Here is a 16,128-nt window from a genome sequence, read left to right on the forward strand (position 1 = left end):
CGCGGATGGGTAAATACCAGTCACGAACACTTGCCCGGAGCACGATTTCGTAATGATTCGAACGCACAGTCTAAATGCGATATTCCGCGTTTGCGTAAGCGCCGGAAGAAACGTGGGAAACGAGCCTCATAACCACTGAATACTGGCTCTTCCTCATATGGTACAGAAAAAAGCTAATAACAATGACGTCATTCCTGTGTTTTTTATAATCTTTTCACATTTGTGGCAAAAATCAACAAAATAAGATTAGTCAAGTTTCTGTTATAAATTAAGCTTCATTAAATACATAATTGAAACTCGAAATGAGATTTTTCAATTATGAATTTTTCAATTATTATTTCTTCGAAGGAATGTTGTTCAACATTCAACAAACTATCAAAAAATCGAGCACAAAGGTCATTGATCTTTTATATACTGTGAGCAGAATTGCGAGGCGCTGTATATTCGCTAGCTGCGAAAGGTCATCTCATTGTTCATCGTCTCAACAAAGTCGCGCATTCAACTCTGACAACTTCCCTTGCCGTCATGATACCACCGAGGCAAAGGAAGCCGGGTTTCTCGCAACCCCTGCTAAGATAATACGAACCTAACCCACCCACCCACCCACCTACCCGGCAGGAGGTCGAAGATTTCAACCTTTACCGAAATGCCAAGCGGGGCTTTAAACGGGCTAATAACGTTGCTTCCCCCTCGACACGCCGTCGTTGTATCGCGTACGATTTCGATTCCGTGAGCACAAATTGCCCGTAGAATCGCGCATAAAGCGAGTCTCCGCCGTCGACGTCGTTGACACACTTGCGTCTCTCGTAATGATATCGTATAACGAGAAGACGTAATTGACGATTTACCCTCGGAGGACGATAAATTCCTTTCCGAATTGACATTGCATTTTTAATAAGCGTTACACTTTGCTGCGCGTATTCTTGAACTCGTTAAATGTTTTTATTATCATTGTTACTCAGAGTTTACCTAACAATCGATCTGAGCTGTTTTCTTGGTATTTTAAACTCCAGGCCGGATGGCTTGGCAGAAGCTTCGCGCACGTGTGCGTCGTTCCGCGGGGGAAAAAAGGGGTGTGTAACACGGAGCACTCGATCGGAAAAACTGCCGACGGATACGCCCTCGTTAAAGCGCCCCGAGGTCGTCGTCGTCGTCGTCGTCGTTGTCGTCGTTGTCGGCCGGCGCGGCGGACGGTAAAGGTTGACACGGTATCTCTTACAAGGCGGTCATTAGTCGAATGAGAGGAGGAAGTCTTACGAAGTGCCTGCGTAAATATCCGTGGGACTGGCTGGTCATCAATCATCTTAGAATCCTGCGAGCCGCGCGAGCAGCTACGCACGAAATTATGTATCGCCTTATGTCTCGCGATCGCCATAAGATCCGCCCTCAACAGAGACGAAATTACACCGGAGGCTTCTTAACGAACTATTATTTTTTTTTACGGTAAAATTCCTCTTCTAACACAACGCCACGAATCTTCGGTATATTTCCGACGCGCAATTAATACATTGCCTTTAATGATGTATTTATCGCCCCATAAATACTAAGAGATGTAAGTAGAAAATATTTTGAAAGCCCATTTTGTGAAAATTTAATCCATAACTATTTCATCTAACACCAAAGGTCTACTCTGAAAATATAAATCAATAACGATACACGCGACACACGAGATCTCAACATCGTCGTTTAAGTGATAACGTAATGTCGTACGCGTGCGAAACATGCGCCGAGAACGCATACATCGCTCGTACGGATAAAGTTATCGATAGGGCGCACAATGCGGGTAGACTATTTACTATATTTGCGATATCATAGGGCGAGTAATGGTTTCGCTTGACGTTACGGTCGGAAGGACGAAGCAATAGGGGAAAGAAGATGAGGGGGAGAAAGAGGATGGATAGGATATTCCGTGAGACTGGCTGTCATATTCATGTATTGACACCGAGCTGGTTGACTAATGGACTGCTGTTGTCACAGGCTCGTGTTACCGCGAGGGCCTGGCCTCGCCGAGTCGTTTTTCCTGAGAATCGACCGAAACTCATTCGCGTCTATACGTTCGTCTCGTGTTTATCGAAAATTCCAGCTTCGTGCGAATCATTTTAAACAACAATATCGAAGAAATGCTGCATAATCGAATATTTATTAATTAATTTACACGTGACATTTTCTCGTAACTGTTGAATTTATTATATTATTATCACGTACGTCTCTCGCTGAACAATATTTTAATTGCATAATTTTTCTGAGGCACGGTTACGCCAGTTTTAGCCGAGAGACCATTTCACTCATTATTCTTGAATAGAATAGCACGTCGCGTTTCGTAAAGCCACGAATATGGCGTGAACGTTCTTCCCGACTTTTACATATTTATCGAGTCTCGCATTGTTGTCACGTCAGACGAGACGTCGACATTGTCGAGCCTCGAAAATCCGCGATATTATATCTGCGAGCGGGAACCAAAGATCCAGTTCTGATCCCCGGCGCGAATGTGCGCGTTCATGAAGGCAGATTGAATCTGCGCACTTAATGCGTTTGTGAAAAACTACAGTAAATATAAATACAAAACGAGTGACTGGAATTTTCGATTAAAACAACAGTAATTTCACGATGCAATTTACATTCTCCTCTGTCAACTTGTAATTTACGCCAATTCGAATTTACTTGCTATATATAGATAACGGATTAAATTGATGGTCATCTGTACATTCTTATCATCTGTCCATTTAATATTTTATCGCACGCGACACCTTCGGCTTTATAAATAGAATTCACAATATTTTTGGAGGCACGTTTTAATCGTTGAAAATTATTATATAATACATCGTTATGATACATCGTATAGTTGTATTATACACAATAAAGGATTATATGTCGGGAGAATCTTACCAGATAATATTTCTAGAAATGGATCGAGAATAGTTTGCGCAAGTCGTAAGATCGAATGGCTGATTAAAGGAAAATGGACTACGCAGCGGTAACTATTCTATTACAGTTTGACATTTGATACGATCTCTCGATTAGGCAATCGCGGGGTTTGGTCCGATCTCGCTTTCCCTCCATTAGACCAAAAGACGCGGCGAGTCGGAGGTGAATCTGAGGGAACGTTATAGGGAGAAGTTACGGGGTTTAAGTTGAAGACCCCCAACGTAGAATAATACGATAAAGGCGGAATTAACGGACAGACGCGAGCTAAGATCTTAAAGCGCGGTGCGGCTCTCTACGGCTTTTTGATTTATCGGCGAGTATAAGCCTCGCTTCGAAAACTCGCTCGAGGCGCTCGATGCACGCCCGTGAGATTACCGTGTGTGTCGCGAATCGCGCGCACGGCCTCCCCATTAACGTGTACGTGTACGTGTGTTTGCGCCGACCAACGACCAAGTCAATTTTCTCAAAGCTGTAAATGCGAGAGAGGCGGACGGGTTAGGTGGCACCTCGGTAAACTCGATAAACCGGCAATCCCGATTCGGTGCAACTTTGTAAAGGCACACCTCTCGCGATTTCGAGCAAGTAAAATCGGCTCCTGTACTCACCTCGCACCTTCTGCTCGTCTTGTAACTGTCGCTCCAGGCTGTCCTTGACCTCTCGCTCCCGCAGAACGTCCATTTTCAGCTCGGCTGTAACACACGCAAGATAATGGAAATTTATTTAAACGTTTTCACGCACTCCGCCTTGCGAGAAGGGCGACCTGTCATTCAATTCGCTCTCCTCGTTCTCCCTCTGTCGTTAGTTTTAATTGCTCGGTTACCTAGTTTGCGCGAGAATGCTTAAGACGACAGAGTGTCTCTATCCTCCATGAATAATTACTAGGAATGGTCTCATCTACTCAAGACGTTGTCAAGAAAACAGAGTCTCTGGCTGTAAATTTCACAGAAACGCGGAGACATTCAAAATCAGCCAATGGTTAGTTTGACAATAAGTTGAGTATCCCCTGCCTATCCTTTATTCTTTCTTCCTTTGTTTCTCTCCTCTCCTATTCATTCTTCGACGAGATCGTTCGAGAGGTGCTGCAGGAGGATATCGCACGGTTGGCTGAGTTCGTGATTAAATCCAATGGCGATGAGCAGACCAGAACTCGCATAGTTACCTCTAATAGAATTATATTAAGACATGGAGATCCCGTCTCTCTATCCCGCCTCCCCCTTCGTCAGTCTCCACTCGGTTAGTCCATGTTTCTCGTCTCGCGTACTACTTGTTTCCCTCCCTCTCCTCTCTGTCTCCGACTTGCAGAACTCCCCCGTTCCCGTGGGAGCCACCGCGCTAAATTAGCCATTTCGAATCTCTGCTAGAGGGTCGTTACGACGAGTCCAGAAACTCGTCGAACAGCACTAAGAAACCTGTGTGCTACTACAACTACGGCAACGCGGTGACCAATATTCCAGTCACTCTAACGGAGAATCTGACGCCTTGAGATGTGAGCGTAGGCATATAAATGAGAAAATTAGAGAGTACGCGCGGATATATATGATATAAACGACGTCTTGAATATTGCAAAGCCTCTCGGAAAAATTATACGTATTCTTAGTGCTAGAGGGTGCGCGAAATCACTTTTTAGACAGTAACACGATAAAACGTTTCCGGGCTTTAAATCAAGCGAACTAATTTGATTTAACGAAAGAAAAGTAACGCGGCAAAAGGGGCTGCTCCTTCGCACACGATGGAGCGCCCTTTTATGTCTCTCTCTCTCTCTCTCTCTCTCTTTTTCCTTTAGTTTGTTCACTTTTCGAATTATATTGATGCGTAATGAGCCACGTAATTCGTAATGCACGATCAATTCGCCGATTGAACGATTCACCGATTTTTCGTTACGTGTTGACGAGAACCTACTATAAATTAGAATAAAGTGAATAAAAAAAATTGGACATACTAAAAATTACAATTACGAGGAAAGAGACTTTCGAGGAAATAGACATGTTTAATATTCATCTGTCTTTATTGCTCACGCGTGACGTTTTCATATCTCATCGAGGAAATTTAACAAAATTCGAAGCAACGTTTTAATCCGCTTATCACATTTCGTAAGCTTTTAAAAAGACTCTTTTTGCAGGCCGATACATATGCGACGGTATAGCATATACATATGCTATACCGTCGCATTAGCAGCAATTATTTTCCGACCCGGGCTCTCGTCGTGGATCCAAAAAGTTTCGCGACATACGTTCAGGCTGGAGCGAGACGCGAAAGTGAAAGAGAGACCTGACGGAGAATCAAGCCGGTAGATTAGGGTAGGGCCGCGTCGTCTCAGCAGTCTGCCAGCAATTTGAGAGCGTTTGCGAGGTCCATTAACGGCGGTAACTCTTCACGACCGGCCGCCACGAAGATTCAATTTGAATGCTAACCAGAATAGGAAGTTCGCGCCGGGGCCGGGGCCGGGGCCGGGGCCCCGTGGTATATACGCCGCGCGCTGTGTTTCCCCCTTCCGCCCGTTTTCCCCTCCCTCCCGCCCCCCTTATCCCCTCGCCACCCTGTTATTGCCAATTTCGGCGCGTTTCTGCAGCCCACTTTGCGATCGTTTAGATTATCATCTCTCCCGGTTTCTCTTTCTCTCGACGGCCCTGGCACCCTGCGCCCATCCCCTACCCCCTTTCCCGTATCTTGTACATTCTACTGCCTCCCTCCTGTCTCCGCCGCCGCTCTCTCTCTCTCTCTCTCTTTCAAACGTTTCCGGGGATAATTGAACTTTATTAGAGATCGTCGTCGACGAAACACCAGCCCTTGCATCCACCCCGAGGCTTATTCCGGATCGACTTGATTCCGAAATGCTTTAACGATTGCCCCGCTCGCTTGCTTATCTTTCTCTCACTCGTGAAAACGCCTTTCAAATCTGTGCAACGACGAAACGTCCTTGTCGAGAATATTGCTTCTGTTTCTTTGATCATACTTTGAAGAAACACTGTGTTCGAAGAAAAAGTTTTCCTCAATTTTTGTCACAATTGTCTTTTTTTAATCGATATATAATACTTGCTTAGAAATATATCTTTAGAATTTTTCTTTACATATTATAGTGTGAATTTTAATCTTTTCTTTAGTAAGAAACAGAGACGCTACGCCATCTGCGAAGTATCTTTTCGCAGATTTTATGTTTTTCCTCTCTTTCTGGCACAAAGCAGGGCACGAATCTCGCGGGTGGAGGCGGCTGGAAAAGTTTGTCGCGATGGGAAAAAAAAAAAAAAAAAAAACTAGAAATCAATTATGCGAGCTCGGCACAGCGCTCCTCGCGCCCGTGGGGGAGGAGCGACCTTATTGAAATTTGGCTGCGGGGTCGTAAGCATTAAAATTGCAGGGATTAATATTAGCCATGGTGAAAAGCGCTTTACGCTTTCCTCGTAAGGAAATGATACCGACACCGCGCCGCTTATAAAAGCCCCGGCCCCCGTTCTATCATTCTTATGTCAATTAGACGAGCCCTAATCGCGACCCGGCTCATAAACTGAGAATTATATCTTTAATTTTAGCAGCCGTATTCAGACGCGCTTGCGAAACAGAATTCCCGGGATCGTACACGCTTCTTCGACCGCTGCGGGCGAGACCGCTTTAACCTCGACAGATAGATGGTAATTAATGACGAGAACTGTCCGTCGGTCAATTTCGTTTCCGAGTCTGACGTACGGAGAAATATATGCAGCGAACGGACCGCGGCATATATTTTACATTAGTATTACATTTCTATGCTAATTGATGCTGGATCATCCTTCTTGTACATCAACATTCAAATTATGCAAAGATGTAGATACATATGTACCGGTGAAAAAATGAATAAAAAATTTAACTAACATTTTCACGAAATTTTATATCATTTTACAACTTTCCCATGGCTAAACAATATAATTTTTCTTTTCTGTTGTGCATAGCTGCGCGTATTTTTTTTTTATACGCGTTCACGCACACCTCTCTCATACGCCATCATTTGATGGTGCTGGATAGACCTGGCGAATGCAGATTTCCTAGAGCCGCGCTCATCACGATTTACGAGTTTCTCGCCGGATGGCGGACGATATCGCGAGCGGACCTAGGATCGTTGGCGATAATAATTTTCACGGTGGCGCGAGCACTCGCGTAGTAACAATAACGGTGCAACGGAACGTGCATGGCACTGTTACCGGAGCGATTCATGGTTATTGATTAGTATATACGGTCGCAGGAAGACGAGAGAGAGAGAGAGAGAGAGAGAGAGAGAGAGAGAGAGAGAGAGAGAGGCTGCGGTGTAGCGTTCACAAGCCCTGAAGGCTTGTACCACGACGACGCGGTGTATGCACACACACACACACGCACACACACACACACACACACACACACACACACACACACACATATATATACACATAAATATTATATGTATATACATGTGTGTATGTGTATATATATATATATATAAATATCTCGCATATACATAGCTGTACGCGACGCTAAGATATTCGCAAGTCCCTCAGGCAACCCTCAGAAACAACAATGTCAACTTGCCCGGCGCGGCCTGCAATCGTTTGAATAGTATAATGTAGTTTTCGTGTTATACAACTCACTCTCCTTCGTATACGAGCGTCTAGCTGCGCGCCTACAAAGCATCAGCCTTTTCTTTTCGACCTGCTCGAAACATCTAACCCGTCATGTAGGCGCGATGACCTTCCACGGAGTGAATGACGCGCGGAGAGACGCGAAATATTTACGAAGGAGACGAGTCAGCGACTGTCTAGGGAGGGAAATGGGTCTCGAGACTAGCGCGAGATTGGCGGGTATTTATGAATTTAATTTTAACGGATCAAGAGCAGTAATAAAGCGCGGGTAGGAATTAACCGCCGGATTATTTCGGTAATTTACAGCCCCGGGGATCGCGCGTCTGGTATTCTGTTATTTGCATTGCGATATCCTCGGCTAGTCTTGCGTCTCCCTTTCGTTGAAGAAGAGTCTCCGAAAAGTTTCGTACCACGTTTACACAAACATACAACGTGTCTCTCTTCTCTTTTCTCTTTTCCCCGCACATCTTAATTGTACGCGATCTCAATCAAGATTTCGCTTCGATCGATATTTCTCAAAGCCCGTGGCGAACGCGAATTTCATAAATTTCTCACCCTAATCCTCATTAATCCCAATGTTGCACTATTTGCCTACGAGAAGATCCGCCGCGTGACGCGGACCCCGCGGGGGCGTCGACCCGCTGGAAACGAGGATATTGTTGTTTCTACCCTTGCACATATTACAGTCGAATAATGATTAAGTATATACACTCGGCGAATTAGTCCTATCCTCCGGGCATCCTGTGTCCTTCGCGGGAGATTCCACCCGCTGAACTTTAATTGTCTGCCAATGCCAACGATATTTCATAGTCTTTACGATTTTTTTACACAAAAAATATTACAAACAAAATTCAAATTTCTTATTATAATTAATTAAATTTTGTATATATATATATATATATATATATATATATATATATATATATATATATATATATATATATATATATATAGATGCATTCATGAAAACGCTTTAATTGCGAATTAACGGGCACGTAACTATTCGATCTCTGAGTTTTCGCGAAATAAGCGTATCTCATCGCTCGGAATGCACAGAATGTCGGGTTGTCGATAATAATTAAAACTTTCTCGCACACTCGGCACAGTTTGACTCGGCGAAGCAACAGCGCAGCCAATAGTTATCCCATGCGGATTACGGTCCTTGGCTAAGGGCTACAAGGGTTTCCCTCCTCCTACGAGATTTAAGACGGACTTAGCCCTTGTTCCGGTCGCTGACCACTTTGCCTCCCATTAACCATTAACGGATCTAACGAAAATAGGATTAGATCGCAGCGGAGCTAGCTCTTCAAGTTCGATACGCACTAAAACTGCCGGTGCACGTAGGTGGCGTCTAGGATTTCTTGCCCACAGCTTCATTGGCAGATTATCGAAGGTTCCTGTCTCTCGTTCTATCGAGAATGCGGAGAAGAGTCGCCTCTTCTCCGCCGATTATTTTTGCACGAACGGCGAATCAACGCCGGGCAAATCGGTTTTGCTTCACCATTTATTGCTTCCCGAGACTCGTTCAAAGAAACATTATCCTCATAAAATGTGTTAAAGTATCTTTCTTCACGATAATTATGAATTGATTTATCAGAACTTTGTTCAAAGTGCGTTAACTTATTTATTGTATTTGCTATGTATTTCGAAAATGAGAAAAAAATTAATTTTTCCTCTATATTCTCGATGACATGTGATTTTTTTCAATCTAATAAAATAATAATAATAATAATATAAAATAATGAAATAATAATACATTGTACATTTTTCTACTCTATTTCAGTTTAAAAAATCAACTCAATAACATGAATTGTCTGCAAATTAAAGTGAAAGAATATAAAGTTTGCAAGTCTGTTGAGGCGATACAAAAAAAATTTTAATGATTTCCATTAACTCTTATAGACGTGCGCGGATGTACGCAACAATCGATTATCTCGTCGTGGGCAGCGACATATCTCGATGCCTAAAGTTCTGTCCACCCAAACTCTCACTCAAAGATATGCCGAAGAGCGTTTTCGCGTTTCGAGATAATCCCATTCTCGCCCTCTTTCAAAGATAGATCCTACAGGATATTCATCGGAATTATTGCACATTCGAATTATATACGAACAAGGACTTCAAATTTTATCGATCCAAGAACCGTGTTAATATTAGACCGATAACGCCAACGAGTGTTTAGTTACGAACTGAAACAAGAGCTAGTTTCTTAAATAATTTAGCATGTGATAATATTTCATAAGTAGTTTATCTTTGAAAATTAGACAGGAATATAATTGAGTGAGTAACAATATAGGTGCAAGGATTCTTTTACCAAGAATCTTAAGAAATCTTATAAGAAATATACTCGACACATACATTGTGTTTGTTTGATTCTTTCACATTGACAGCTGCAAGCATGGTTGATTCTCAAATTAGATTGATAAAGTTGCGAGAGAATAAAAAATGAAAATGCACATTTCTTTCTGAAGAAATACAATCTGTATTTCTGTAGTGGCAAAAGCCACTGGCCATTTTCATGTTCTTTACATCGAGAGACTGAGGCTCGTCGCCACGTAGCTGGATCTTTATCATTATTACGACTGTCTATCCGCGCGTGTGCATGTGTGGACAAACGCGAGACATTAATGGCTCGCGATCGTAAAACCTTTGGTGTGCCGGTGGGAACGAGAGAGAGAGAGGAAAGAGATTCCTCTCGCACACAGTTTATCGAATAAGAATATAATCCCTTAAAGACTTATATAGAGAAAAGATATATCCTTTAACGAGGACACGCACCTTTCGCTTTCTTACGCGCCCGCTTAATTATCGCGGACGATTACAATTTAATCAGATTTCCTCGCACATTAACGACGCGCCGATTTAAAAATTCCTCGTCTCCTCGGGAGGATATGAAAACAGCTCCTTTTAATCCTTCTGTTTTATTGATTTGACGCACGCTCGTCCGGCAATTTACGCGTGCTAGTATATCGCGTGCGCCGGAAACGGCACGAGTTGTAAAATCGCGGGACCCACCTCACCTCCGAGAGGCAGCTGCCCTGTTTCCTTCCCCCGGGCCCTCACCCGCGTGTCATTCGAGACCGTAATTAACAATCGTTTTAATGAATTCGCTCCGGTTATCTTCATCTTCGCAACACGTTCGAATTATTAGCACGACAGAGACGCGAAACGACGATGCTTCGAGGCGCGCCCCGTATTGACGAAAGAGAGAAAGAGAGAGAGAGAGGGAGAAAAAGAAGAGTGTCCGCTTATTATGACCGGGCAATAATTCCGGTATAAAATTATCATTAAGATTGTCGTTGCGTCGCGGGAAGAACTGTCCGCTCGTTATCTCGACAGGTTGCGCAGGGCCGGCGCGGCATGAGAAAAACAAACGCACGAAGGTGATTCCTCGCAGCGTCTTTCGGATGCGTCGCTTAAAACGTCAATAAACGTGCGTGGCAATACAACGTGACGTTAAATGTGCCTCTGTACATTATACATGCAACGCAGGTGTAATTTGAAATTATAACGCGCCCGTTTTGCATTATTAATTTTATTGATATGGACCGATGATTGTTAACTTTAAATGTGTTTCTTTATCTCGGCACATATTTTAAATATAATTATAATTTAGAAAGAGAGAAAGATAGATAATCTAAGATTATAATAATTTAAAATATCGCAATAATTATTATTTAATGGAATTTCAATGTACAATAATATATTATGAAATTTCCTTCTTTCTTTAAAAATAGCAATTAATTTACCATGAGAAAATGATCAAAATCGGTATATCAGTTTTTATATCGCGTGTCGAGAAAACGTGGAAAGGATTTGGTTCTCGTCAGTGATGTCTTCTGTCAGTGAGGTCAGCGGTTTCTTCGTCTCGCTCGTCTTACCTTTCTTTTTGTGTACGATCGTAAATAACCGTCCGATGTAATAAGACATCAACGAGTGGCTCAGCACCTACGCACCGATATCATCTTTATGAACGTGAACAGTCGGAAGTAGTATATTCTTTTAGACGCGCCGGACCGAGCAACCAGTCAATTATATATGTCAGCGAGCCGATTCGAATAAATGCACTTTCCGCTAAAGATGAAACTGATACATTTCTCAATGCAAAAAGCACTCGTACGAAAATATTAATTAAATTATAATTATAATATGCACCTATATGTGTGAATAAAAAAAAAAAAAAAAAAAAACTGTGGAGAGAAGGTACAAGCTAATGCATGCGCTAATGTCTCTCTCTCTCTCTCTATTATTTCGTCACGCTGAAGTCCGCGTCTCGTCATCTAATCCTTCGCTGATGTCGCGTGAGAAAATTAGCGTCGTAGGCGCGGATTACCGCACCCGTTATCCGCGATTATACGCATTAGCTGACGAGGGGAGGCGTCGTTTCGAAATCCAATTATCGCGTCACGGCGTGGAAAAAGAGGCGTCCAACGACATTTTCTCGCGTTGCGATAATCTCAAAGCGCACAATCTCCGAAAGCTCGCTCTCTCTTTCTCTCCCTCTCTCTCTCTCTCTCTCTTTCTTATTGTTAGTCTTTCTTGTCTGACATTTCTTTTTTTTTAAATTGTACTTTTATCAAAAGTGGATGGCGATAAAGCGTATACCCTTGCGTACTTACTTTGTGCGATCGTTTTGCTCTCTAAGCGTGACTCGACCGCATCGCGAATCGTAGCGGTCGCCGTCGAGCTGTAACAAAATATTCGTTCCTCGCGGCAATAAACGATGTGTCGTTAACGACACACACACACACACACACACACACACACACACACACACACACACACGAGACCATATATACAGGGATCCCTCTTCTCTTTGTACTTCTCTCACGCGCGGCCGTTACTACTGCCCTTTTATTGCCGGTAAATTACACGCTTTATTCAACCGCGCAACGACCCGAAAGCAAACTGTATAATTGAACGGTAGTTAAAACTGCGGTAGGTCAAGTTCCTCCTTTTTATTCCGGTCCTGTCCGGCTCTTCTTCCTCGTCCGTTGTTGCTGTCGTCGCCGCCGCCGCACCTTCGTCGCATTTTATTTTCAGCGTCGCGTCACATCGATATTGGCGTCGCAACGTTTTCTTTATAATTAATTTTTTTTTTTGTCTCGCAGGCAAAAGAGATCTTATCCGCGCGCGATCTCGATCCGGAAGCGGTTTTAATTCAATTCCGCGGAAAACGTGACGAAATTAATTGATCATCGTCGCGCGGCGATCCCGTGCGACCGTCTGATTACGAAATGCGTACGAAAATTGCGATAATGCGCGATGCGTGCGTGTACGCCAGAATTACACTGAAATTACGCCACCGGGAGCGTAATTAATTTCGATCGTTATCGCGCGGAATCGGGACAGTTCCGAGAAGGGAAGAGGCGCGAGGGACAACCGTGTTGCGCTCTCTGTCTTTACGAGAGCCTACGGAGGAGAGTCTCCTTCTTTTCCTTTTCTTTCTTCTCGCGATGATACTTAAATACCGACGGTGATAAAATCCACCACGGAAACAAAGTCGTCGGACCAGGCGGAGGGAAACAAGGAGAAAGAGAAAGGATCGTACTTTGTCACGTAGCTCGTCTGCCGCTTTCGTCTTCTCTGCGAGTTCCCCAACGTGGTTCCGAGAGACGTCGTAAATTTTCGCTTTATAATCGCCGTCGATGCGAAATTACCGGGGACAAAGATTTCTTTCCGCAGGAAAATCCTTTTCTCGCGTACAATCAAAGTTTGTTACTTAATTCCAAGACATTGCGTGTGCAAGGTGACGATGACGGCGCGGCTGGCAATGTGACATATGAGCGTCCGGATCGATGTCTCCAGATCGTTAAATCGAAAATTTAAGTGACACCTCTAGAGAAACGTCACGGTTTATCGTTTGTACCCCGCGTCTTTTCGCTTTGCGAGATAAGATCTCTTCCAAAATTACGAATCGAGGAAAACGTTTGATAATAATTCATAGCGCGAGTGATTCAATTGACTCGTTAAAATCAATTTTTCTCGATGGATAATATAATGTTTCTCTGATAAAACGCTATAATTATATCAATGTTATTACTTATATGATAGATCCACAAACACATTGAAAAGAATTGTTAGTTCTTTATTGTATCTGCTCAAGAAGAGGTCGAATTTAGTATTATTTAGGACGTCATTAAAATGAAATTATATCCTCGCTAGACAGACACACAAAATATCGCGGCGGAGTCGAAACTTATTTGCACGTTTTAACAAGAAGAAGCGTGGCCGGGCCAAAGACGAGGGGAGCCACGTGGTGTCCTTTTATTGTTAAATAAATAATCAACTAGTTGTTCCCCGTGTTAAGCATAATTTATTAGCCTGACTAGCACTAGGCTCCTTCTCTCTTAAATTCTTTCCTCTCTTTGTTTCTCTCCGCTTCTTCTTCTTTGCTACGACCTCCTACCTCCTACCTCCTTCTCCTTCTGCATCTTCTACATCTCCCGTGCTCGCTTCAGGCGTCTGGAGCGGTTTCTCGCGGTGGTGCGCGTTTCAGACCGCAGATCGTTTATTCTCTGTTTTCGCCCTTTCTGCTCTATCTCGATTTTTCTTTTTTTTTTTTTTTTTACGTTGGTAGCTTATGCTGAGAATACAGAGCATGGTTTCCTGCTCCTGTTTCTTTAATTGACAATCCACCACGTTCTCCAGAACTGCGTTCCTTGGGTGGGAAAGTATCGACATCCACGACCGGCGACATCGTATTGTTCCTTGCGATTTTTACATTCGTAATTTTCTCTCTCTCCCATACAAGATATCTTTCGCGCATACCTCTCGCCGCGTGTATCCCATGAACATGTGCGTACGTTGCTGTTTGTGCGTTCGTCGATTTACCTTGCGATTTACGGATAACAAGGGAGCACGCTGCGACCTGAGCGCCAAGAAGTCTCATTAAAGATACCTTTCTGTATATTGGAAATACGCTTCCAAAGAAATGAATTTTGTGATATTCCGATGCAGAAATAATATCAACTCATTATCAGAAAATGTTTAATTTTTCTTAGACAATTATTGGACTTTATTATAACGTGATGAAAAAAAAAAATATAATAAAAGGTTAGCAATTTTATAAAATTAAATTATGACTGATAATTAAAAATACATAAAATTAAGGGATATGTAATAAACGGTTGAGGCATCCTTCGACAATTTGTAGTCGATGTTAAGGCCAGGCTTCTGAGTTATAAGCGCAGATGTGGAGGTTCGTGTCGCGCGCACCGGGAGGATAGTTCCGAGGATACCCAAAAAGCATACATGCGATCGAATCGAACGCAACAAGAAGCGGCATCCTCCTCGTCAATTCTGTTACTGCCTGGTCACATGGGAGTAGAAGCGGATACAAGATAAAGGGATATGAAGAGCAAGAGTTACGATTTTGCCAATCAATTTTGCAATAGCATTCTCTCTCGGCGAGCAATCATCTTCAAATCGTACTCTTTCTTTCTTTCTGCGCTTTACTTCTTTTACTCTCTTTCATAAATCCTTTATAGAAACCTATCTCTGTCTCGCTCTAAAGAGATGTTAATTAAATATTTGTAGTTTGATTACGTCAAAGGTCAGTGCACTATGTTTAATATATATATATATTAAAAAGAATAACGTCATTACTATGGCGGCGGCTATATGAAGCGGCACGAAGAATAGCATGGGAACTATTATGCTTATTAAGGTGGAAAGCAATAAATTATAGACGGCTAATAATGGGAACCGCGAGAGGCGTAATTGATGTATGCAAAGGAAGTTGTTCTAGTCTGGCACCGTACACTCTTCTCCGATACGCGTCTAAACACATATCTATACAATACACGTAATGCATGCGGAAAATATTTAATGACTTTAGAGAGAGGCTCGTTGATTCTTTGCCTCCCGAGCTTCCTCAGCATCTCTTACGGCGCCGTCATGGTATTTAAAATTTGAAAACTAAATTGTTTGCTATAAATATGTACGGAACGACGCGAGTACTCCTTTTGTTTTCTATCTTTTTCTGCATTACTGCATTACCTGAGAGGAGATCAGCAGCTTTCTACGCTTCTTTCACGGGACAATAAAGATGCCTGTGCTAAGCCACCATATAACAATTCCCCGAGGTGCTCTATAGCCGTACGAGAATAGTGCGCGACGGAGGTCAATAAATCGATTTCATTCTTAATTAAATCCAAGACAATACCGGCGTTAATTAAAGCAAACAGTCGACGCTAATAAAAGTCGCCGAGATGCCATAAAAACGGCGATTTCCAGCTTTATCGAACTGCGTAATCATTTTTTCGCGCTCGCCGATTTATGTTTGTTACACGACAACCATTTACGATGAAAAAAAAACCAGTTTTATCAATTAATTAAAATTAATTCTGTAAGGATTGCAAGAAAAAAACGATAAGTAACAGCGAGAATACTCGATCGCTTATTGATCCGCTTATAAGATAAGAAAAGAGAGGCCGCGAGAGAGAAGGGAGAAAGGAAAAAGTATGAAGAGAAGAAAAAAAACAAGCATGCCGCTGATACACGTATGCGTACGTATGCGTACATAGTTTGCGCGATAATGGCTGTTCGCCGTGCGATATAGAGATAGCTTCGGTTAAGCTAACGTATCTCTCCGTGCATGAGGAAGAAAGGAGGAGGGTAG

At 42.8% G+C, this 16,128-nt stretch overlaps 1 protein-coding gene across 6 annotated transcripts in view; it reads right to left on the reverse strand.

Moving 5' to 3' along the window:
* Dac (dachshund family transcription factor) overlaps nucleotides 1–16,128 on the reverse strand; it is a 188,733-nt gene that overhangs the window by 41,793 nt on the left and 130,812 nt on the right. For all 6 annotated transcript variants that reach the window (XM_072910044.1, XM_072910043.1, XM_072910042.1 and 3 more), the window contains one exon: nucleotides 3,531–3,614. In XM_072910044.1, the coding sequence (XP_072766145.1) occupies nucleotides 3,531–3,614 (84 nt within the window). The remainder of the gene's footprint in view (nucleotides 1–3,530; nucleotides 3,615–16,128) is intronic.

The sequence above is a fragment of the Anoplolepis gracilipes genome, chromosome 17 (genome assembly GCF_047496725.1).
Source record: "Anoplolepis gracilipes chromosome 17, ASM4749672v1, whole genome shotgun sequence".
NCBI classification, from domain to species: Eukaryota; Metazoa; Arthropoda; class Insecta; order Hymenoptera; family Formicidae; genus Anoplolepis; species Anoplolepis gracilipes.